Source organism: Hippocampus zosterae, chromosome 11 (assembly GCF_025434085.1).
Source record: "Hippocampus zosterae strain Florida chromosome 11, ASM2543408v3, whole genome shotgun sequence".
In the NCBI taxonomy this organism is placed as follows: domain Eukaryota; kingdom Metazoa; phylum Chordata; class Actinopteri; order Syngnathiformes; family Syngnathidae; genus Hippocampus; species Hippocampus zosterae.
Genome location: NC_067461.1, coordinates 21,194,639 through 21,219,056, shown reverse-complemented (window position 1 = coordinate 21,219,056; position 24,418 = coordinate 21,194,639). Strand labels below are relative to the sequence as shown.

Below are 24,418 nucleotides of genomic sequence, written 5' to 3'. Positions count from 1 at the left end.
CTCAAAACAAATAATACAGTATGAGCCATAAAAAGTGCAGAGGAAGAAGAGAAGTGAATTTTTATTTTCGTCAAAATCTTATCTGAATGAAATGTATAAAAAAGTTTTAGTCGCCTCACCTTGACATTATCCAGAATCACTAAGGGCCCATTCACTCCTGACACTGTCGAATAAGCTGAAAGACAAAACATTTTCAAAATAGAGTTAGTTATCTGATTTAGTACGGGGGGAAGGGGGGCTACATGGCAGTCAACCAAAGACAATATCATTATTACTGTATTCCAATTTTCACTTCTTGTTGAAAGCAACCAATCGACTTAGAAACAAGCGTACTTCTTAACATGCAATAATTGCGCTGAATAAATCAAGATGACCTTTAATTCTCAGATTCTCACAGCTTTCTGCTCCCGGTCCAAATGTCAAAGACAGGAAAATGTCATGAAAATGTATACAATTCACTTGGCCAATAATTACATTGCGACAAGGCAAGCTCTGACCATCTTCATAAAAGATCTCTCAATACAGCGTGTCATCATAAAAGAAGGTGAAAGAAAATCACCAATAAATTACCGTAATTTCCACACTATAGGGCGCACCAAAAAGTCTTCCATTTACTTAAAAGCTCACAGAGCGCCTTAAAATCCGGTACGTCTTGTGTATGGTCATTACAGTAATATGTCGACCCCCAAGACGGCTCCTTGCTCAGGGAGGGGTGTAACTGTTATTAGTGTTATTGCCTCAACATGGCTACGCTCGTGAAAGCAAAACAACAAACTCAAACGCGTGTTCGTTCAATGTTGTCAACTAATATCCGGATTAATTTTAGGCAATTTTTCCTCAATTTTCCGGGGGAAATTTCATGAAAATTTGAAAATCTGGAATTCCAGGAAAATCCAGAAAATAATTAATTATTTTAAACCAGTTGTCAGTGTTCATTTATACCATCTTGATAACAACAGTGGAGCCAAGCACAGGACTTTAAGACACACACACAATCCAACCTGCTCAGATATATATATATATATATATATATATATATATTAGAGCTGTCAAACGATTAAAATATATAATCTGATTAAAAATGCAACTGTCATAATTAACTCAAATGGACTAAAAAATTATTCGTGATTACTCACACATTTTTTATTGTTTCTGAATTTCCTTTTACATTTTTTGTGCTATTTTTCACCCATTTTAATGCTCTCATCAACATGGAATCATGAATCAGTTTTCTATGTGCCAAATGCAAATATTTACCGAAATAACAATTTTGATTTTCAATTTCACATGAACATTTTTTACTTGGAGCAGTTATTCACACATAATCTCTCACACAATATTACTGTCCATCAACAACAGTGAAAACAATATTTTGTCACACAACAGCTGCTTTGACAGCTTTTTTTATAAAATCAAAACAGAGCAATATAACATTATAAAGTGCACATATAAGGTAAACTAGTACTCAGCCTATAGTAGATTTAAACCATGGTTACATACTTCGTTTTTCTCAAGTTTACTGTGAACACAGCAGTTTGTTTCTGTATGTTTGTTGAAGAATAACGAGACACCCCACACCAGTGTTCATTATGTGCCGCTGTATTCAAAACTGCCCGCCGTACAAAAAAGCGCACGCACTTCTCCCGTGCTGCTGGGGCAAACCATTCTGAAAGGGGGAGGGGGGTCACTCCCCCTAATACAGTCAGGCTATGTTGATTGTGTTGGTCCTTCTTGTGCGGAAGTCTCTCTACAGTTTTTGTGTAGACCTCATTTCGAATGACAACACTGGAGACGTTTTATTTTCGCTAGGTTGCTACCACTGTCAGACAAACACAGAGAAGCTCCACCCACTCGATTTATATGGACGCAGAACACTGTAACCTTCCACACAAAATAGTTCCAAACAAGTAACATCCGCTTGTGACGTGTGCCGCGTTACTCTCGCGAGAAAAAAATGAATCCCGTTAAAATTCATTTAAATTAATGCCAATAAAACGCGCTAAACTGACAGCCCCAATATACCGTATTTTCACGACTATAAGGCGCCATTAAAAGTCTTAAATTTTCTCCAAAATGGACAGGACGCCTTATGGTGCGGAGCGTCCTTTATATGCGCTGAGTTCCAAAATCTGACTGACAGCCGACACGCTGTTTATATAGAGAAAAGGCGGAAGTGACTGTGGCCAGGCATGCGGGAAAGAAGTCGGCCAATCAGGGAAGGGTGGGCGTGTATATATACATATATGGAGAGGGAGAGAGAGAGAGAGGGAGAGAGAGGACAGGCAAGCTAGTCCGCCAATGGTGAAGGGTGGGTGTGTAAGTGGACGCCTCAAGCCAGTACCAACACTTGTATAGAGTGTGGCAATGTGCATTGTTGCAAAACAACTCCGGTTTTGGTTTCTAAGAACCCCTGAAAATAAATTCGACAAAAAGACACGCCTACGAAGCTCAGTTCAAACTTAAAGCCACCGGTTATGCTTTTGGCATGCGTGCCCATCTCACAGCAGCGGTGAAAAAAATGAGTCAAGCAAATGAACTCAAATAAGCTTGCCGTTATTCCTGGAGGCTTGACTAAAGAACTCCAACCGCTGGACATTGGCATCAACTGGGCGTTCAAAGTAAAGTTGCAAACGGCATGGGAACAATGGATGATCGGTGGCAAACACAACTTTACAAAGAGTGAGAGGCAGCGCTTGGCGAGTTACGCCACAATACGCAACAACGAGAGGGAACGCGGCGTTTTTGATGGATTACGGTACTTGCACAATTATAGATTATATAGATATATATATATATATTTTTAACCTAACAACAGTTCAACCACACATACCCTTTTGCAGCAACAGAAAGTCCCGTAAAATTTCAAGCATTGTTTGCTGACCCTTTCTTCATATGAATGCTATGGATGCTGTGTTTTTTTAAAAGAAATAATAACCACACTTAGACCCAACAAATTGCCAGAAAATTTCAAAAGAGATACATACAGCTACAGTATTTCCTGATGGATGATGATGATAGAAATAGTAATGCTGGGGAAATTGGTCCACATAATTATATAGAAACCTCACAATCTGTACATCTACAGCATCTTAATAGCAGATCCAGTAATAGCCTGCCAAAGAGGTGAATTAAATTAAGACAGTTGACTCAAATATGCTTTTTCACATTCACTACAGCCATCATTCTTCACTCCCCTTTAAAAGTATAGAATCGGTGTGGCTATTTCCATTACATTTGCTGTACACTGAAGATATTTGGGTTTGACACCAAAATAATGTATAAACAACAAACAGTAAAACAAATTAATAAAGACAGAAAACAAAAACACAACAGTAAAACTAAAACCAAATACAAAGTCAAAAGCCAAAGAATAAAAATTAGTTTTAAGACGAGTTTTCAAGATGGGCACCGAGGTGACTTGTCGAACGTTTAGCAGGAGGTCTTCCCAAAGAGAGGGGACCGGCAATGGAAAAGTCTCTATCCCCTAAAAGACTGCGTAGTCCTTGGTACCTGTAGGAGTGTCTGGTCTACAGATCTGAGGCACCCAGATGGTGCGTAGGGGGTGAATGAGCTCAGAGAGGTAAGGTAGGACGAGACCATTTAAACATTTGTAAACAAAAAAATAGTATCTCAAAAATGTACAGGGAGTCAGGAAGAGACGCCAGAGTAATAGTTATGTGCTCCCTCTTACGAGGACCAGTTAAGAGGTGAGCAGCATTTGATTAATATTGAATTATTTACCTGAAGTTATCCATCTCAGGGGACATCCATCACTTAGACATGTCAGGAATGGCGGTACTAGCAGCAAAATTTCATCAACATTTAGCATAGCATATTAATTGTCTTTGTGAACTTGGACATACCTGAAAGAAATTCAAGCTGCAATATAATGACAATATTAGAAGAGCATAAGTTTGGTGGGGCAAGATGCTGCGATTCACACCGTTGATGATGGGACGAAATCGGAAAATAATCGTTTGTGGCAGCCCTAGTCTTGATCCATGTTATGTGTTGCGGCAAGTAGCTCACCCAATCATTAAGTATTGTTTAACCAACATGAGCATGTGGTCTGTTCAGCAGTCTTCCACAGCCAATGTTACGGTGGAGTGCGGCATTGGTTTCTGCAACATTACAAGATAGATCCTTGTCTGTCCCTCCCTCTTACTACCTTTTGTGAAGCATCTTCTTTGGTCTGCCTTTTTGCATCTCTCTCTCTTTTGAATTATCAAATTATTTCATCAATGCAATATGAGTGTTTAAGTAAACCACTAAAACCAATGAATTTAGTGTAGTCTGCCAAAAAATCTTAAATTACTTCTTATCCTTGTGAAGAATGAATAAATAAGTAAATAAATAAAAATCACTGGTTGTTCAAGTGTTTTTAAGATTGATTTCTTTTAAGTCCTTGTGGCATGGCTGGTGGCAATAAGCCCATGTGCAGGTGTGTGTGTGTGTGTGTGTTACTTTTGAATATGTGGTTGTACCTTTCCCATATAATAGAAAAATATCACCAAGGCACTTCTTTGTAGGCCATTATGTGCCGTTGCAGCAAAAAAAAGTGAAGGTAGTTTGCTCTCACTTCATAACAATCACCATTACTCAATCAACTACATGTTCATGAGTTGTGAAGTAGCAACAATTCCCATTAGGTTTCAAAAACTTTTTCCACCCCTCTTTTCTACTTCAGCTCAAGTGCAGCGGTCTGTTGGCTTGGCAGGCAACCACAGTGTGGGTCACCCTGCAGTCTGTTCAACTGCCAAGGCCTTTGTGAACAAAGATGTTAATTGGTCCTAATCTGCCACTAGAGGCTGTTATGGTAGCCTGACCTCGCACCCTGAAGGACACCTTGGTGTGAAATACTGAAGAGGCCATTCAAGTGCCAGAGAAAAGAGGCGCATAGCATTCCAACACAATTCGATTTTCCAGCTAAAAAGGGGTATGGGGGGGGGGGGGGGGGCTGAAGCTGGGATGACGATGGGGCGCCGGTGTTCAAACAATAAATGAGTGCAACAAAGCAGTGGCTGCTGTGATGTGTAGCTTCAAATTCACGTCTTAGCCTCAACTACAAGGGATTCCCACAGCCCCAATGAAAGTGGGAATGCTAATTGCCTCAAAAATCCGCACTCATCCACACCTTATCCCCCCAACACACATTAACCATCATGACGTTCAGTACATGTCCTCTGACTCACTGCACATTGTTTGTTTTGATGTTGGCAAATGATTTCATGGTCGATTGTTTTACATGAGTAGCGCTCGAGCGTGGTGACTGCTTTGAAGTCACTGTTTTTGTAGAAATGTCCCCCCGTACCTCTTGAATTATCGTGGTCGTGCACAAAGAAACAAATATTTGAAAGCATAAAGATGCACGAAAACACAAACTTCGCATGCTGATAAGGCCTGGCCAAAAATTGCCATCCATGATTTATTTATTTATTTATTTTTTACTATTTAGCGATCCCAAAAGAAGTTTAATGGATTCCTGTATGTTTCAACAAGGGCTACAAAAAAATCGGGGGCATGTTTAGCACCCCAAGATGTACAAAAAAAGTCAGTAGACGGCAAGACATATCATAAAAAGTAAACAGAAAAATCTCGAGTTTGACATCTATATATATATATTGCGCGTCGTCCCGCACGCGGTCTGTCCTTCCGTCTGTCCCTTTTCAAAACGTACCTACTTCACCGCGCCGCCACTGCGCCGCTCAGGCAGTGGCTCACTACGATCGCGCGGGCATCTTAGCGAAAAAATGTTGTCTACCCACAAGCATTGCAATGAAATTGTTAGATATTTAGTAGAGCTAAACATCTCTTTATTTTCGCGATAAGCAATGAAGATGAACAAAAAGTTGAACCAAGCAACAACACTTTTGTGGGCCGAAGGCCCACCTTACCAGCCTTCCGCAGGAACTAGCTGATGAGCCGCCCGGAGGGCGGCGAACCACCACCTTACCAGCCTTCCGCAGGAACTAGCTGATGAACCAGCTAGTTGTATATAACAGTGGCGGGACATCAATTTGGGCATTACTTCCCTCGCCACCAAGTCGGAAATGTTTGTACATGGTACAACCCCCCCCCCCCCAAAACTTCATATGTATATTAGCCACGACCCGAAGACATCTAAATGTCAATGTTTTGTTCGAAATATAGTGCAACCTAGTGGCGAATAGAAATGTCATCTATTACACTTGAATGTACTTCGCCGAGCACGTTGGATTGGATTGGATAAGCTTTATTGTCAAATGTCCTGTATGTGAAACATACAGAACAGATGAAATTTCTTCCCTCTCAACATAAAACAAGAGGAGCCACTGCAGGTGTCCCGTTGAACGTATACAAATAAAATTGTGTCATAATAGCCTGAATTTCATGTTTATGCGTTATAACAATTATTCGGTGTGTTTCCAACGACCTATTTCGATTCACATTTTTAATTGCGAAAATAAACCAGAGTGGTAGTGCTAGGGAAAAAAAGGTCTCACATTGGAAAAAACAGGTGGTGATTTTACACACTTAGATGGTGTGGATTTTTCAGTGTATCGATAAAAAGAGGATATGGAAACAGGTTTGTAAACTTATGAAAACAGGACTGGATACACATTTCAGGTTGTGACCGTATATTATGTAATGTCATCACAAAAAAAAATAAAAATAAAAACAGCCGCGGTGGCCCGGTGGTCCAGTGGTTAGCGTGTTCAATTCCAGCTCCAGTCTTCCTGTGTGGAGTTTGGATTTTCTCCCTGAGCCTGCGTGGGTTTTCTCTGGGTACTCCGGTTTCCTCCCACATTCCAAAAACAGGGATGGCAGGCTGATTGAACACTCAAAATTGTCCCGAGGTGTGAGTGTGAGTGTGAGCGCAGATGGTTGTACGTCTCTACGTGCCCTGCGATTGGCTGGGAACCAGTTCAGGATGTCCCCCGCCTACTGTCCGAAGACAGCTAGGGTAGGATCTCGCACCCCCCGCGACCCTTGTGAGGATAAAACGGATCAGAAAATGGATGGATGGAAACACAGCTGCGGACTATAAAAGTGGGGTAATGCTTGGGGAGGACGAAGAACGTGATTTACTGTATTTCTAGAATTAATAAAACATTAACACAGGAATGCATCTGCATCCCCATAAAGAGAGAGTGACTCAGTCTCCTTATGTCTGACAGTATTGTTTACATAAACAGTCTTCTTTGCCACCTTCTTTTTATGATAGTTTGGTATGCAGTGAATGCTGACAGAACTGTGACCAAACTATGAGACCTCGATCAGGAATCTGTCCATACGATCACTTTGTTGACAGTCAGGATGGTGTGCTAACTTCCGGTAGCTAGTCTAAACACAAAGCGATAACACTGATAGCATCAAACCGTTATAGACTGACTATCTCCTTGAATGAAATCAAGCAAACGCAAATGACATTATCTTTCCAAGTGCACCAGTTATAACTTTGAGGCAGTTTGGAATTGAGTCTACAGTACATCCATTTCTTTGAATGGATTATTATATTTTGACCTGCGTCCGGTATTTTAACTAACAAGGTCATTTCAGAGACAATCAATTTATATCACAGAACAAGTCAAAGGTGTCATTTCCACACTCTGCTTTTCATTTTGGCCATTTAACCCCTTGTTGTGACTGTCAGATCAGATCAATTTAGAACAGGTATCAATGCAGGAGGGATAGAACACCGGTTCTTGCTGGACGCTGACCATTTATTTCTCTACATATGCAATGCTCAGACTTCAATTCCACCTGGGCGTGGCTTGTTACACCAATATGGCAGATTTTTGGGCTACATGTTGAATCTCGATAACAGTGAGTTGTTGTCTTGACAGATTTGAAATTAGGAACGTCAACTTGCCTTTGAAAATGAATATGCGCAGCTTTTGCGAATATCCGTAATTTAAAATCTAAGTTGCTATAGGATCATCATTTAGTTGCTCCATGTACAGCACTTTGTACGCAGCGATGGCTGTTTGAATGTGCTCTATAAATACAGTTGAGAGGTTAAGAACCACTGCTTCAAATAATGAATAATCCCACACAAATGGATGTATATCCAGGTAATATAACAACAATACTCAAAGACGCCATGCATTATGTCCTCTGTAAACTAATGACCAAAAAGGTTGTTTCCTCTGCAGTTTTGGGCTTCAACAAAGGTCGTCGGGGCTTTCCCGCTTATTGCCGCTGATTTTGGATCATGATGGACTGAGTATTTGAGATGGAAAAGTCAGAGATGGTGGCAACGCTGTCCCAAACTGGTCAGATGTGTAACAAAAAAGTTCAGGGTGCTCCCTGGGTCATCAGCATTCATTTATTTATTCATCCTCCGAAACACTTTATCCTCATTAGGGTGGCGGGGGGTGCTGGAGCCTATCCCAGCTGTCTTCGGGCAGGAGGCGGGGGACACCCTGAACCGGTCGCACGGCACACAGAGACAAACAACCATCTGCGCTCACACTCACACCTAAGGACAATTTGGAGTGTTCAATCAGTCTGCCATGCATGTTTTTGGAATGTGGGAGGAAACCGGAGGACCCAGAGAAAACCCACGCAAGCACGGGGAGAATATGCAAACTCTACACAGGGAGGCCGGAGCTGGAATTGAACCCGGTACCTCTGCACTGTGAAGCCGACGTACTCACCACTCGTCTCCCGGGCCGCCTGGGTCATCATCATAATCAAAAATCTGAATCATCTTTATTGGCCAAGTATGTAGAACACACAGGGAATTTGTCTCCGGTAAAACACGCTGCATTACTATCATCGTAAACAACAAAATCATTGAACCATTTCAGAGTGACCAGTAGCAGTATTTGTAGTACAAGAAGATATAATTTCAGGATCAAAGAAAACTTAAGTAAATAGCTTCCTACAGTAAGTAACGTTTTGCCAAATTTCCAAAATCACTTAAATATTAAACTTTCACTTATCTTTGTTTTAACGTCAAACTACAACAAAAGCTGCAGAGAGTTCCCAGAGTCAGCGGGATCTGTTATAACGTTAACTGAAAATTTAAATGGTTCCCTTCATTATTTCAATTGATTTTTTAATCAGTCGTCAGATTTTTAAAAAGACAGATGCCGATATTTGTCAATATGCCGAATATTGCCGTTGACAATACTTGCTCTTTCCCTACTTTGGAATAAAAAAAATTGCAAACATGTTGTTTCAGTTCTAATTCACCGCAATTATCATCATGGAAACACAGCGTTTGATGCTTTAATAAAAGCAACTACTAATCCCCAGTTGAAACAAAGAGATTTATAATCACCACTGTCAAACATGACTAAAAAACACGAAAGGAAGTTGAATAATGGAATCGGGGATTTCTGTAGGCAAGTAATAAGTAGACTGTTCAAGTAGATTGCTTCCTGTTCTTGCTTGACACAAATAAGACAGACAGATGCCAACAAAAGAGGCAACCCTTTCCCTGTTACTGAAAAAGCGAGTTGCTTCAGGCTAATTAGAATACAAATTAGGTAACTTTTATAGAATTACAGACTTTATAGAAAAGACTTTGGTAGTGACAGATGAGGCTTTAAATAGTCACGACATTATTACCACAAATTAAGTCTTCACAAAAGCCGTACTGTGACTTGCTCTATGTCTTTTCATTGCACTTCATGTCAGAATGCACCACTAAAAACAAAGACCAACATTTCATGGACTAATAGCTTTTGTCCTGTTTGACATGAGAGACAAAGGCCGCCAGAAAGAAAAGATGTTGTATGATGGAAAATGTCTTCATTTGTTTATTTTGTTCTAGCTCAGAATAGGTTTGAACCTTGGCATCTCAGAGAGCTCTGACAAGTCAAGAAAAATGTCACAAAAAGCATCTTGCCAATGATCTTATGAACTCTTTAACACATGCCCACATCAATGCCTTAAGTATTGAAATGTCTTCTTCAGTCAACATTTACATAATTTGCTCAATAGTAGCAGGCCATTCCACTTCTTGTTTGCAGCTGGCAAAAACGACAAATGCAGCGTCATTAATTCAAACACTTTATTTAATGGATGGTTAATGCTAATCTGCAAGAATATTCATTCCAATTGTTTGAACTTCCGCAAAGTTGAGGATACAAAGTTCAAAAGCCAGCATCTGTGCTGGTATGGGGCTGTGTTCGTGCCAATGGTATATGTAATTTACAAGTCTGTGAAGGCACCGTTATGCTGCCATCCAAGCAATGTCTTTTTCATGAAGCCCCTGCTTATTTCAGCGTGGCTTTGTAATCAGAGTGCGGGCACTTGACTGGCCTGCCTGCAGTCCTGACTTGTCTCACATCGCATTATGAAGCATAAAATAAAACAACGGAAACCCCGGATTGTTGAAGAGCTGAAGCTGTACATCAAGCAAGAATGTGAAAGTTTTCCACCTACAAATCTTGAAACATTAGTTACCTCGATTACCAAACATTTATTGAAGGTGATGTCACACAGTGGTAAACATGCCCATTTCTAGCTTTTTTGGAATGTGTTGCAGCCATAAAAACCTAAATTAATGATTATTTGCTAAAAACAATCAAGTGTATCAGTTTGGATATCATTGAATATATTCTTTTTGTAGTGTTTTCAATTCGCTACAGTTTGAAGATGATGAGCAATTCATTGTTTTCTGCTGTTTTTATGGATAACACAACATCCCAACTTCTTTGGTATTGGGTTTGCATAATGTGTGCAGATACAACAATTTAGCACATGCAATGCGAGGAATTACACCTAATATGAATTGTGATGGTTGATTTTACATCTTTAAATACCACCATATTTCGTTTTATTTCTGAAAGGTGCAAACAGCACAAACAGCAGTCCCAGCATAAAGCAGGCCAAATTAGAACCGATGGGTACATAAGGGATTATTTGTAGCCAATCCCAAGAAGCAGTCATGTCAACACTGCCACCAACAGCGTTTGCAATCAAGCTTAAGTGAACATGCATTTTAGAACCAGTTTTTCTGTAATTTTAATATATCAATCACAAAGAACATACTTACACTCGGTCAAGCCAGACCTGGCTGAAATTCTTTACTGTTTTTAAAGAGTACAAGGTTTGATTGTTTATCTTGTGTGCCCTCACTTGCAATGTTAAATTCTCCTTTATTCTATGCATAAAGGTGGTGGTTGTCATTAAGTATCCATTTTCGGTGTCTCGCGCTGCTGTGGCTGGCAAAACAGACATGGGCATGGACCTGTGCAGCGCACTTGTTGTTTTGTTTCTAGTTTATTTATAGAGCAACGTAACATCCGCCGGGACGTGTGCCGCGTTAATCTCGCATTAAAATTCATTTAAATTAATGCTGATAACGCGCTAAACTGACAACTCTAACATATACTGTGTATATATATATATATATATATATATATATATATATATATATATATATATTTTTATTTTTTTTTAAATAAACGCACACACACAAACTACCATCAAAAACAATGTTACCAATTCAAACAGTATCAAGATACAAAAACAGCTAACACTTGGGGTGTGCGCCTCTCAAAATAAAAGGCAATTTGATATATGGAGTGCTGTATTATTTAAGGGTGGTCATATTTTAAAGTAAAATGATTGAATTAAGTTCGATTTAGTGCGGTGTATATTCAAGTAAGTATGCCACGTCTAAGTTCGAAAGGGGAGGATGCCATTAGTCTCTTGTTGTCATTTTACAAGATGAATTGACTTTCAGTACTGGAAATGTGACATTTATTTCCAAGCCCAAATTATTAGAGTTATTTAAATTCAGAGAAACAAACAAACCTGCAATATCAAACTGATTAATAGCAATTTAGAACTTCTTGATCGGCTCATCGGCTGGTTCAAGCTGCAATGAGATGATTCATTTACCTGTGTGCGGACACACTCGCATCTTTTAAATCAAACCCCATTTTACAATTCCACTCGGTTTGCATGACAGTTCCCTTCCCAATACAATCGCCAAAAGCCACACAACAAATGGATCATCACACTATCCACAGCAACAGTGGCATCTACCTTAACAGGTTTTTTTCTTGCCTTTAAAATTGAGAGTTGGCTGTTCCTATCCAGACAGATTGACATTGTTTAACACAAGCTAAAGCTCCAACTGTGCTGATTGAGTGATTGATGTCCCTCTACGTCAGGTGTCACCAACATTTTTGAGGGTGAGAGCAACTTCATGTGTACCGATTGTGTGAAGGGCTACCAAATTGATACACGTCTGAAATAACATATTTGTCCAAAATACCTTCAATAATATGAGGATGGGTTATTTTTAATACTTGATGATTTAAATTATCAGACTTTGATCGTGTTTCGAAATGTCCCACAGTACTGCCAATGTTTGCATTTTTAAATCATAATTTCTACTAGCAAATCACAATGTCCAGGCACTGGCGGGCTACTCAAGTGGTCTTCACGGGCTACCTGGTGCCCGCGGGCACCATGTTGGTGACCACTGCTCTACGTATTTTGTGCCATCTGATGCTGAACTAATACAAAGCAACGACCACACTTGGCGAGTCTACCAGCAATTTCTACGGCAGAAGTGCAAGCATAATGTCACTCAAAGCGACATATTCCCTCAAATGATGAAGTAAGTGCATGGTACTTGTTACACATACTGTACTCATCATGGTGACTTCACGTTCAGAAAGCACATTTAGGATCCGCTACTGTAGAGGTCGTGAGGCAGTCGGCACGCCCTGTTAACCAACATTGACTTTAGCCCGCAGTATTTGTCCATTTTCAGTTTTGTTTAGATGGTCACGTGACCTCGCGCTCCGGGTGCCGTAACACTCGTGATCGTGTCACATGACACATTACTGTCATCATTCGGTCTTCACCAAGCCAACGACGTTCTCCCGAGTTTCCCTGATAGTGTGCCAGCTACTGTTGTAACATTTTAACAGGAAAGGTACAACAGAAGCAGCGTTGCAACGCCTATAATCGAATAACGAAAGAAGTCTCCTCAACGGTGACTTAACCGCAACACCGAAGGCTTACAGCTATGACATAACCTTAAATCGCAGGCCAAAGACAGTAGTCCCGACATCACTAAAATATTCGCACGACATTAATAAATCTGAATACAATGACCTAAGTGAGTGGCATCAATTCATTGAATAGAAGCCACGCAACGAATACAGCTTGCCAAAGTACGACACGCTGTCCACCCTTAGCAATAGCTTGCAATGTAGCTTAGCCGATTTGTTCCTTGATATGAATAATAATAATAATAATAATAATAACGAATCCCGATTTTGTCAAAAAACAAACACACATAGGCACCAACCAGATATACCCAAGACAAACGTGTGTTATTTTATTATTGAGCCCTTAGTATTGTTGACGGCAACGTATTCGCTTATTTAATCATTATTTCAGGCTGCACATATGATCAGCAGCAGTAAATCCCCTTTAGTTTCGACCCACACAACTTGTAATCCAGTCCTAAAGTCAACATTGTAACAACCTCGGGAGAGATGAACATATTTATTTTCTTCTGTATATCTTCAAGCCAAATGTATCGTGACACCAGTGTTAGCCTAAAGCTAAAGTAGCAGCTCGTCAAGGTACGTACTTAGCCTTGGTTGAGAGATGTAATTTCTGGTCACGGCTTGAGTGTGGGTCCTCGCTGCTGCTGACAGGCCGTTGTCCATCGCCCTGTTTGCCACCAGTGTTGCCATTGTTGGGAAAATGTACGGCAAGTTGAGAATGGGGAACGGTCTTCTGTGAGTTAGCTAACTGGTGCTGCACAACATAGATGACAGCGGAGTGCTGGTCATATGACTGTCTGACTGAGCTGATGACGGCATCAGGCACCCGACTGAGCGGTCACAGTTTATGCGCGTCATCGAGTCTGAAAGATTTCGTGTGCGGTTTGTTCATTCGAGTGTTTAATAGTATGTAACCCAAATGAATCAGAAAATGCGTACAGAATACGACCATTTCCAAAGAAACCGTCAAGATCTTGTTTGCCTCCTATTTTCAACATAAAACAGACTTAGTTTCACAATTGTTAAAATAAATCCTTGTCACATGGACTACAGGCTAAGGGAATTTGTTTTTCAGAAAAAATTGTATTCAATACACTTCAGGAAAAAGCCTCTCGCTCTCGCTCGCTCACTCTCAACCCCCCCCCCAAATTGTGCAAATACCAGATAAAGTTAAACTTCTAAGCAGTCTCCCTTTCTCCCCCCTCCATTGAGTCGGTCCCGGTATAAAGAAGTCAGATCAAATCTACATTGCTAGTTAATTTTAGTTATTGTAAAGCAGAAAGGCATCATCTAAATTATTTTAAAAACAATGCGGTTTTACCACAGGAGGAGAGCTAATGTATGCAGATTTCCTTTTGTAATCCATCCATCCATTTTCCGATCCGCTTTATCCTCGCGGGGGGTGCTGGAGCCTATCCCAGCCATCTTCGGCAGTAGACGGGGGACACCCTGAACTGGTTGCCAGCCAATCGCAGGACACACAGAGACAAACAACCATCCCCGCTCACACTCACACATAGGGACAATTTAGAGCAGGCATGTCCAAAGTCCGGCCCGCGGGCCAGATCCGGCCCGCGGTCGAATTTCATCCGGCCCTCGGCCCCCGTCATAAAATCAGTGCCGTCTGGCCCGCAGGTTGGGCGTAATGGAACACGTGTCGCATTGACTGAGGTCTCGTAGACTGGTGAGTGATGTTTCATAGAGTACTGCTTCCCTCTAGTGGCTAAATGAGTAATAGCATTCACTAAATGAGTACAGGTAATAGCATTTAGACACTAGAGGGCATCACTCACGAGTTAACAAGACATCACTCCGTGTTTATATTGACTGATATGTCATATTTCAAATTCCTGTTTCAAATGAACCAAAAGAAATTCTTAAGATTGTTGAAATTAAAATAAAAATGGAAATGTGAAACAGACTGGCTTACTAAAATTTGTTGAACAATATTGTTGTTCAATGTAAAGAATGTCAGCCACGGTCGGCCCCCCGACATTTTACCACATAAAATCTGGCCCCCTTGGCAAAAAGTTTGGACACCCCTGATTTAGAGTGTTCAATCAGCCTGCCACGCATGTTTTTGGAATGTGGAGGAAACCCGGAGAAAACCCATACAGGCCTGGGGAGAACATGCAAACTCCACACAGGGAGGCCAGAGCTGGAATTGAACCTCTGCACTGGGAGGTCGACGTGCTAACCTAACCAATGGATCACCGGGCCACCTCCTTTTGTAATGTTCAAATTAATTAAATTAGTTTTGTTTGTCTTTAAGGCAATTTCTTGTGCCATTAACATTTTCAAATTGTGTAAATTTTCAAAAATAATTTTAAAAAATCTAATCTTCTCTTTCTCTCTCTCTCTCTCTCTCTCTCTCTCTCTCTCTCTCTCTCTCTCTCTCTCTCTCTCTCTCTCTCTCTCTCCCTCTCCCTTAGGTGGACTCATTCCCACACTGAAAAAAAAGGATCCTTTGACTTTACTTAATTCAAACATGTTTATCGGTTGCACATGATTAAAATGTGGTAAACCTGTGTAATATTCCTGTTTTCCTCCAAAAAATATATGTATTTGTTGAACACATTTTAATTATGTCCAACCAAAAATAAGGTGTTTTTTTTTTCTTCTGTGCAGCTGAACTTGAGCAGATGGCAGCGTTGACCAATGTCTGGTCCCAATGGTCAATGAAGGCAATTTAAGATTTAAGAAGCATGTTTTGGGTCGCAAGAAGAAACCGCAATACCTGAAGAAAACCCATGCAAGAAATGGAACATACAAACACGAACGATTGGGGTGGAAGGTGGTCTCCAAGTGCCCATGTCACATACAGTATCTGTGATCTCCTTGGCCAACTCTACCAGTACATCATCTGCCCATGGAGGTCTACTTGCAGTTTCTTCTCAATGTATTTCCACCAAATCAGTTTTTTTCTTCCGCCATGTCAAGGACTGCGGCTCTCACCCGACAATCTTAAAGGGAATGTAAAGAACTACTGTGATTGATGAAAAATCAAGTCGGCTGTTCTCACACCAACAACAATGCAAAACACCCTGTTTTTAACTGTGCTAAGGGTGCGTGCATCTATGAAAATATCAACACATTGTCTAACCTGCCTTCATGCAGAGTTGGACAGCTGGTCTCGCTAAACTTGCTATGCGCCCCAGAGAGTGAGCTCAGATTTGGACCGATTCCTCTTGTCAGTGAGGCAGACAGACCGCCGTGCTGCCATTTAATAAGAGTAAAAATATACACTGTCTGCGAGTGGCTGGCAATCAATTCAGGGTGGCCCCCGCCTACGGCCCGAATACAGCTGGGAGAGGCTCCAGCACGCCCCACGGCCCTTTTTGCGCCTCATAAGCGGATTAGAAAATGGATGGAGGGATATATGCACAGTGTATAATATTAGTTGTTCAAATTCTTACGTCTGTGCAATTAAAATTGACAGTGCTGTACAGTATACAGTATCCCCGCATATTATTTTCTTTGTTCTCCTATAATTTGCTTGTATTGTATCATGTTATGACATACAGTATCTTAAGTTGTACACTGATTGACTTTTTTAATGCTTTTGTTTTAAGTTGTTCTTCTATGCTGAATGTGTTACAGTATTCGTTCGTCACCTTATATCATATTAGGTACGTCTAACATTGTCTGTACAATAGCTTGTAAGTGTGTGTTTGAAGATATTTGACCCATGACCCTTACCCAACAAGCACATCTGCAGTCACGCATCACAGAGACACATGCATAGATGTAATGGCAGTGGAAAAAAATCACTAGAAAACTGAAGCGGAAAGCACTGCCGGTTTGAGGCTGATGGTAGTCCCATGAGAGCTCATTCAAACGTTTCAGGTGGCGTGTAAAAAATAGAAAATTAATGCAACTGAAGGACATCTGCCTACACAAGTTTTGCCCTCATTTTATAAATACCCGTTGTCTCCACTCTTTTATGATGAGATCAAAGGGATTTGATCTCCCGCGATGTGTAAACTATATTTTACATTTGCACTTCAGCAGTTGAGCACTGTTCTTACACAAACTGTATAAATTAGCGCTGTCAAGCAATTAAATTGTTTTTAACAATTTACAACTCCATCCTTCCGGCCTTTTTCGACCACTTATTCTGGGTTATGTTGCGGGAACAGCAGTTTTAGCAGGAAAGCCCAGACTTTGCTCTCACCAGCTACTTCTTCCAAGGCTTCGTCCAGTGCTTGACTGATCGTCGGCGTTCCTCCCAATCACGCTCTTCCAGGTCTCATGGTCATTGCCGACAGTAGCACTGAAGTCCCCCAGCAGAATGAGGGAGTCCCCAGGGAGCTCTCTTGCACACAGTCTGAGGACTCCATAAAGAGTGGATACTCTGAGCTGGCGTTTGGTGGAAAGCCACAAACAACAGTCCTCGCATCTTAGGGCTGAGGGAGCCTCCCTCAGGGAGGCTACCATTTTGTCGACTGGAATGGACCCAGACGTGCAGGATCCAAGCCCCCTTTCGACCTATTATATCTGTGTAGACTGTAGAGTCTAGCAAAATATCAAATGAAGGAAAACTCTACAAATGTGCACAGGTGGACAGCACTAGACTTGGGCTCGGCACGATCATAAGTTAAGTGAGTTAGTTTGGAAAGGAAAAACTTGATTTGTACCCGGTACATCTGCACTGTGAAGTCTATGTGCTAACCACTGGACTACCGGGCCGCCCGGGTGCGAGTCCATTTTTTAAAATAAATGTGGCAACACTGTCTACTAACTGACCTACAGTAACCCAGCATGACCAGCCCTGCTGGAAGCTGGTGACACCAGCACGCCTGCTACTGGTCACCAGCTATCACCAGCTCCCGGCTGGACCCCAGCAACATGCTGGTCCAGACCCTGGGCGGCTGTGGCTGCAAATTAGCATAGCGGCTAGTTAGCTCATAGCAAGTGTGGTGAAACACATTCCCTCGCTCACCTTGAGCAGTGATTTACATAAACTGGTGGCACCTAAGACACAACTAACTATTTATGGCCACTGCATTTGAAGCCCCCACCGCTCCTCAGCCATCAAATAAACCCATTTGAACAGGCGGAATCACCACAGAAGTCTTAATTTGATGAAAACAACCTTAATATTGAACTTCCATCCATCCATCCATTTTCTGAACCGCTTTATCCTCACAAGGGTTGCGGGGGGTGTTGGAGCCTATCCCAGTTGTCTTAGGGCAGGGGTCGGCAACACGCGGCTCCAGGGCCGCATGCGGCTATTTAGCGACATCTAGTGGCTTCCGGGAGCTTTATAAAAAATGTTTGAAAATGGAAAAAGATTTTGATAGTAGGCTAATATACAGTAGCTCAAATAGATATAGATACATGTTGCAGCTCCGAAAAAGGAGCGCGGTGGTGTTGTATTTTTTAAAACGTACACTTTATTTATGCTTTTAACAGCCACGGCAATTGCAGACACGTCTGCGTCTGACTTTGTGCCTTCTCTCTTCTCATTCGACTCGACAACCTCAGAAAAATGGAAATTCATGATCAGTTCACTGACACAAAGAAAAGCGAAAATAATGCACCAAAACAAAAAAAATAAAGCGAGGAAATCACAAAATAAATTCAATGGGGGCGTTTGTGAACACACAACAAAGGAATGAATAACATAAACAATTCTGAGACAGTCCAGTCTCCTACATACATACAGCATGTGTTTCCTTCATTGTAAGTTTTATAGAAGGCTTTTAATTTCTTGCGGCTCCAGACATATTTGTTTGTTGTTTTTTTTGGTCCTATATGGCTCTTTCAACATTATGGGTTGCTGAGCCCTGTCTAGGGCATTAGGCACACCGGTTGCCAGTCAAGACACACAGAGACGAACAACCATCCACGCTCACACTCACCCCTAGGGACAATCTGGAGCAGTGTTTTTTCAAGCCAAGGGATTTCTTTCGTTGAAAAAATCCCGCGGCACACCACTACCCAAAAATGTTAAATAAGCTTATTTTAACAATTAAGTGTTATATTGTTACTATAAGTGTTTATTAAACATTGAAAAATAATATTATAACACATTGAATAGGAATCAAAACAACATCAATCCAGTATTTGGTGCATTCATTTTAATGGCAAGTAAAATATAGTCAAGTAGAACTTTAACTCAGATGTTTTTCTGTGTGACAGCCAGTTCTTTTTCTCGCGGTCGTTTGTGCTCTCGGGCAATATTGTACCAATCCCTTTTCCCATCTTTGGTCTTTGTATAATTCCAACATCATTCAAATCTTTTCTGCTAAATGTGTCGCCTGAGGTAGTCCAGCTTCCACTTAGTTCATATTTTTTCATTGGAAAATTTGCTTTCAACTTTAGCTTTGCTGCATGTTTTGCAGAGCAGACCTTTCTCACTCGAAAAACAAAGTATCTCACCCTGTTTCACTGCTTGTTCTTCTATTTGCACATACTCCGACAGCCATTCCAACTCAAAAGAACCGCAGTTCATTCTTATTTTGGTTTGAGGAGTCGATGTATCACATTCACTTACGACTGACTCATCGTTTCGCCAAGGATTTGCACTAGCGTCACGTATCGCCGCACCGTTATTGTTATGGAATGGAAGATATGCGCAAGTAATGTCAATGACGTGATTGATTGTATAGCGTCATTGCATCGTTTCGTGTGATTGGACATATCGGATAATTACCCACTGCACACCTGACAATATTTCCCGGCACACTTGAAAAAAACGTGGGAGGAAACCTGCCACTCACTGAATTACACAGCAAATTGATGCAGATAAAAAGCCGTAGTCAAGTTATTGATCGAATTAATTTGCTGTGCGTTCACTGCGCTGGATAGGTTTTCTTGTGCGCTGAGAGTGTGCAACCAGCTTAGAGGGAACATTGGTGCCGTTGCATCTCCGGTAAACGTAAATCTTAATGAAAGATACCTTTCGTTGCATTGCCTGGCACCGGAAACTGTGCTTATCTCGAAGCAGAAGGCAATTAGGTAGCTGCTGCCCCCCTGCCGGTATCAAAGAGTACTACACGATTACAATGTCAGGCGATAGACAGCACAGGCAGACATATCGGATAATTACCCACTGCACACCTGACAATATTTCCTGGCACACTTGAAAAAAACGTGGGAGGAAACCAGAGTACACGGAGAAAACCCACGCAGGCACGGGGAGAACATGCAAACTCCACACAGGAAGGCCAGAGCTGTGGTCAAACCCACAACCTCTGTGCACTGTCAGGTCGACGCGCTAACCAGTCGACCACTGGGCCGCCCTAATATTGAACTTGCACAGCGAAATAAATGACATATTTAAAAAAAAAAGAAGAATCTTCAAATATTTACAAAAGGCCAGGCCGCTTATCTGTGGACACGCACCCCTACCACTCACTAGTGATTCAACACAAATAACTTTTAAGAAAACGATGTGATAAATTGATTTTCTTTTTCAAGATAAATCACATCTCTTTTTGCACTTCTGTGCAGTCTGTGCTTCATCACTTCCCAATTGTAGTAGGTAGGGGAGGAAAAAAATGAGCGGTTATAGGAAAGAATCATTGCAATGTGATGATTGGTCACTTTCACTCTGGCATCTGCAAGGACTCATTTCACACATATGCACTCAATAACTGAATAGATGGTCTTTGACATGTTTGAAAACATCATCTACCGGGTCCACTCATTATTAACAGAAGATCCTGCAGGTCACAGAACACACCTGACAAGGCATATCAAACAAAGGACTGCCAAATTACAGTGTTTAAATCTTATGATTAACTGATACAAACAATTTAACAATGAACAGTTTGTCATCTACAATGACTGATATGTTTGGAAATGAATATAATTGCTCGGCCTCACATTGAAACCCAAGTTTCCTTGACATGTCAAATTCAATCAACCGGTACGCTGTAGGTCAAAATGATTCAAATTAAAGTGACACATTTGTATGACAAGGCTGATATTTCCATGTAAACAAATCCCACCTTGAACGAAAACAAATTTAAAATGCTCAACCTTCAATAATAAATGCCTTGGCACACCAAATGGATTTCAGCCACCCAACCAGGATTATAATTTGGGGAAGGGAAGTCCCTTTAAAAATGTTTTCCTTTGACGGCGGTTTTAAAACATTCTCTGTCTCATCTATGCAGCAGGAGGCTCAACGGCCGACAGGTTAGCATATCCGCCTCACAGGACAGAGCTAAAAATTGAGTACTCAAATTATCCCGAGGTGTGAGTGTGAATGCAATTGGCTGGCAACCGGTTCAGGGTGTACACATTCTACTGCCCCAAGACAGCTGGGATAGCCTCCAGCATGCCTCGCGATCCTCGTGAGTAGAAGCATTTTGGATAATGGATTGATAGATCTGTGCAGCAGTAGCTGATCTATAGTACTATTCTGCATACTGACCACTGACAAAAATGGGGTGTTGAATTTAATCAGTTTTATTCTGTCAGGTGGTTGAACGCCATGTGCCCGCGTCAGTTTTTCTCTGGGTACTCCGGTTTCCTCCCACATTCCAAAAACATGCATGGCAGGTTATTGGAACACTACAAATTGTCCCTAGGTGTGATTGCGAGCGTGAATGTTTGTTCATCTATCAGTGCCCTGCAATTGGCTGGCGAACCAGTTCAGGGTGTAAAGAAGTCTGCAGGTTCCTGAGTCGGGGTCAACAACGTGGTGCCCGCAGGCACCAGAAAGCCCTCAAGGGTTCCATGAGTAGCCCGCAGGCCTGTTCCAAAAATAGCTCACCAGTGATGAGACACTGTGACGCTCGAGGAATATTGTAAAAGCGATCATTTCGAAATGTGAACACTGGCAGATATTTATAAAAAAAGTGTGGCCAATTGATTCTTTTTCTATTTCACAATTATTGTGAGAAATCCCTAATGTGATCAGGGTCTTTTCAGAAATGAAAATCATGACTCATTAATTACAACATGTATCGGTAGTTCGAGCAAATTTATTTCAAAAGCCCACACGATCAAACTGGAACCCCCTCTGCATTTATCAGTCGCCAAGAGGAGCTCTTAATTTCAAAAAGGTTGGTGACCCCTGTTCTTGAATGTTTTTTGGGCTCCACTGCTCTGGAATGCCCTATCCAAGGAAATTAGAGTTGTTACCTGAGTAGAAATGTGTAAAACCCAACTTGAGGCTCATTTGTACATGCTTGGACTGAACTGAACTAAATGGTGGCCTGTTGATTGACGCTTCTTCTGTTTGTCCTTCCCGCACCTCCCTCATCTGGAGAGGGGGCAAGGCGATGATGAACCAATTGGATGTAGCTGTACGGCTTCTGCTCTGACAAAATCTGCACCAACTGAGATGAACAAGGGGTGGATCACCTACTCGGAGGAGGTGCTATGAAGATTTCTTCATTAACCAATCGGGGCTGGGTTTCGAGGTGGAACCATATCTCAGAAGTCTTGTCGGTCTTGTCTTCTTGTTTCATCTTGATCAATGGAATATTACATAATTTTAATGAACATATACCACAAGATTGTGTCAAATGTTGCCAACTTGACATCGGCTGCATCCTGGATGGGGGATTGCCCCATCCGCGGCCCCTTCTCATGGTTTCTCTTTTTTTTTGTTTTGTGTTTTGATTCCTCCACCCCTCCCTGCCTTGCCGTGGCCCAGTGGTCCAGTAGTTAGCGCGTTGACCTCACAGTGCAGAGGTCGTGAGTTCAATCCCGGCTCCGGCCTTCTTGTGCGGAGTTTGCATGTTCTCCCCGGGTGCCCGGGCCTGTGTGGGTTTTCTTCGGGTACTCCCGTTTTCTCCCACATTCCAAAAACATGCTATGGCAGGCTCATTGTACACTCAAAATTGTCCCTTGGTGTGAGTGTGAGCGCGGATGGGTGTTCGTCTCTTTGTGACCTGCGATTGGCTGGCAACCGGTTCAGGGTGTCCCCCGCCTACTGCCAAACACAGCTGGGATAGGTGCTGTGACTCGCGGCTTTCACATGAACTCTGACTGTAAATTTCCCCATTGTGGGACAAATAAAGGATATCTTATCTTATCTTATCTTATCTTATAAAGCAGTTCAGAAAATGGATGGATGGATGTTTCCTTGCCCTCCTGATCAGGGTTGTTAATTGTGCATGTTTGTCAACTGTGGGCATGTGAAGCTTTTTGAGACTTTTTGTGATTAAGAGCTATATAAAAATGTTTGACTTGATTTGAAATGACAAAAGTTTTGAGACTTGTCTGCGTGCTGTTTGGCATATTACAATGGGCTGTTTTGTGAGGGTGCAGTAATGACTTTTTATGAGCAACTTAACCTAATAGCCCATTTTTGCTCAAACACCTCCTTATTGTTAAAAGATTAAAGATATCCTTTATTTGGCCCGCAATGGGGAAATTTACAGTCAGAGTTCATGTGAAAGCCGCGAGTCACAGCACCCCAAACAATATTCCAAGTGGTTGTCATTCAAATATTTGTTGGTCTCCATGGCTGTGACTTACCCATCACCTGAACCACCAATTTCGCACTTCTTAATCAATTTGAAGTTCTGAACATGAAAGACTGGCATTTTCAAATCATATATACAGGTATATAATTTTATGAATATCTAAGTTTGAACTAGCTTTTCTCATATATCCTTTGTGAGTTCTTTTGCTTTGTCAATAGGCTCCAGCACCCCCCGTGACCCTTGTGAGGATAAAGCGGATCGGAAAATGGATGGATGGTTTGGTGACTTTTAATATGTTGCTGTTGTTTTCAATAATCATCGATTTGACTGGATGCCTTAGAAAAACCTTATGGCACATCAACGACCAAGGACATAGCATCGGAAAGGACCAATCTCGCCATTTCAGTTTCATCTGTTTCACCAACTTAAGAAGCTCACAGTTCATTCATCTTCCAAGCCGCTTGATCCTCACTAGGGTCGCGGGGGTGCTGGAGCCTATCCCAGCTGTCTTCGGGCAGTAGGCGGGGGACACCCTGAATCGGTTGCCAGCCAATCGCAGGGCACACAGAAACGAACAACCATTCGCACTCACACTCACACTCACACCTAGGGACAATTTAGAGCGTTCAATCAGCCTGCCACGCATGTCTTTGGAATGTGGGAGGAAACCGGAGGAAACCCACGCAGGCCCGGGGAGAACATGCAAACTCCACACAGGGAGGCCGGAGCTGGAATCGAACCCAGTACCTCTGCACTGTGAAGCCGACGTGCTAACCACTGGACTACCGGGCCGCCCAAGCTCACAGTTGAAGGACATATATCATTCAGAATAAGCAAAACATAATGGCTGCTAGTTTCATGTAAAAACTGTTAGTTTTGATATTTGCATGTATTTTTAGTTATTTGCGACCCTCAGTTCAGATAATGGATGGATTTTTATTTATGAATCGTAATTCTGTTATTCTTAAGCAACAGTCTTTTTGTTTCATTCCCGACTCAAGCTATTTCATTTTATACCTTAAAATGAAAAGAGAAATAATTGTATTCGTTTTTCTA

The 24,418-nt window shown here is 41.6% G+C and overlaps 2 protein-coding genes across 3 annotated transcripts in view; both read right to left on the bottom strand.

The window, feature by feature from the left end:
• atp6v1ba (ATPase, H+ transporting, lysosomal, V1 subunit B, member a) overlaps positions 1–13,804 on the bottom strand; it is a 38,659-nt gene extending 24,855 nt beyond the window's left edge. Inside the window, exons 1-2 of the mRNA XM_052081099.1 lie at positions 13,556–13,804; positions 120–175 (exon numbers count right to left, since the gene is read on the bottom strand). Coding sequence (XP_051937059.1) covers positions 120–175; positions 13,556–13,661 — 162 coding nt within the window. The 5' untranslated portion in view covers positions 13,662–13,804. The remainder of the gene's footprint in view (positions 1–119; positions 176–13,555) is intronic.
• The window catches only part of vax1 (ventral anterior homeobox 1), a 95,542-nt gene that overhangs the window by 59,139 nt on the left and 11,985 nt on the right, over positions 1–24,418 (bottom strand). The window lies entirely within an intron of this gene.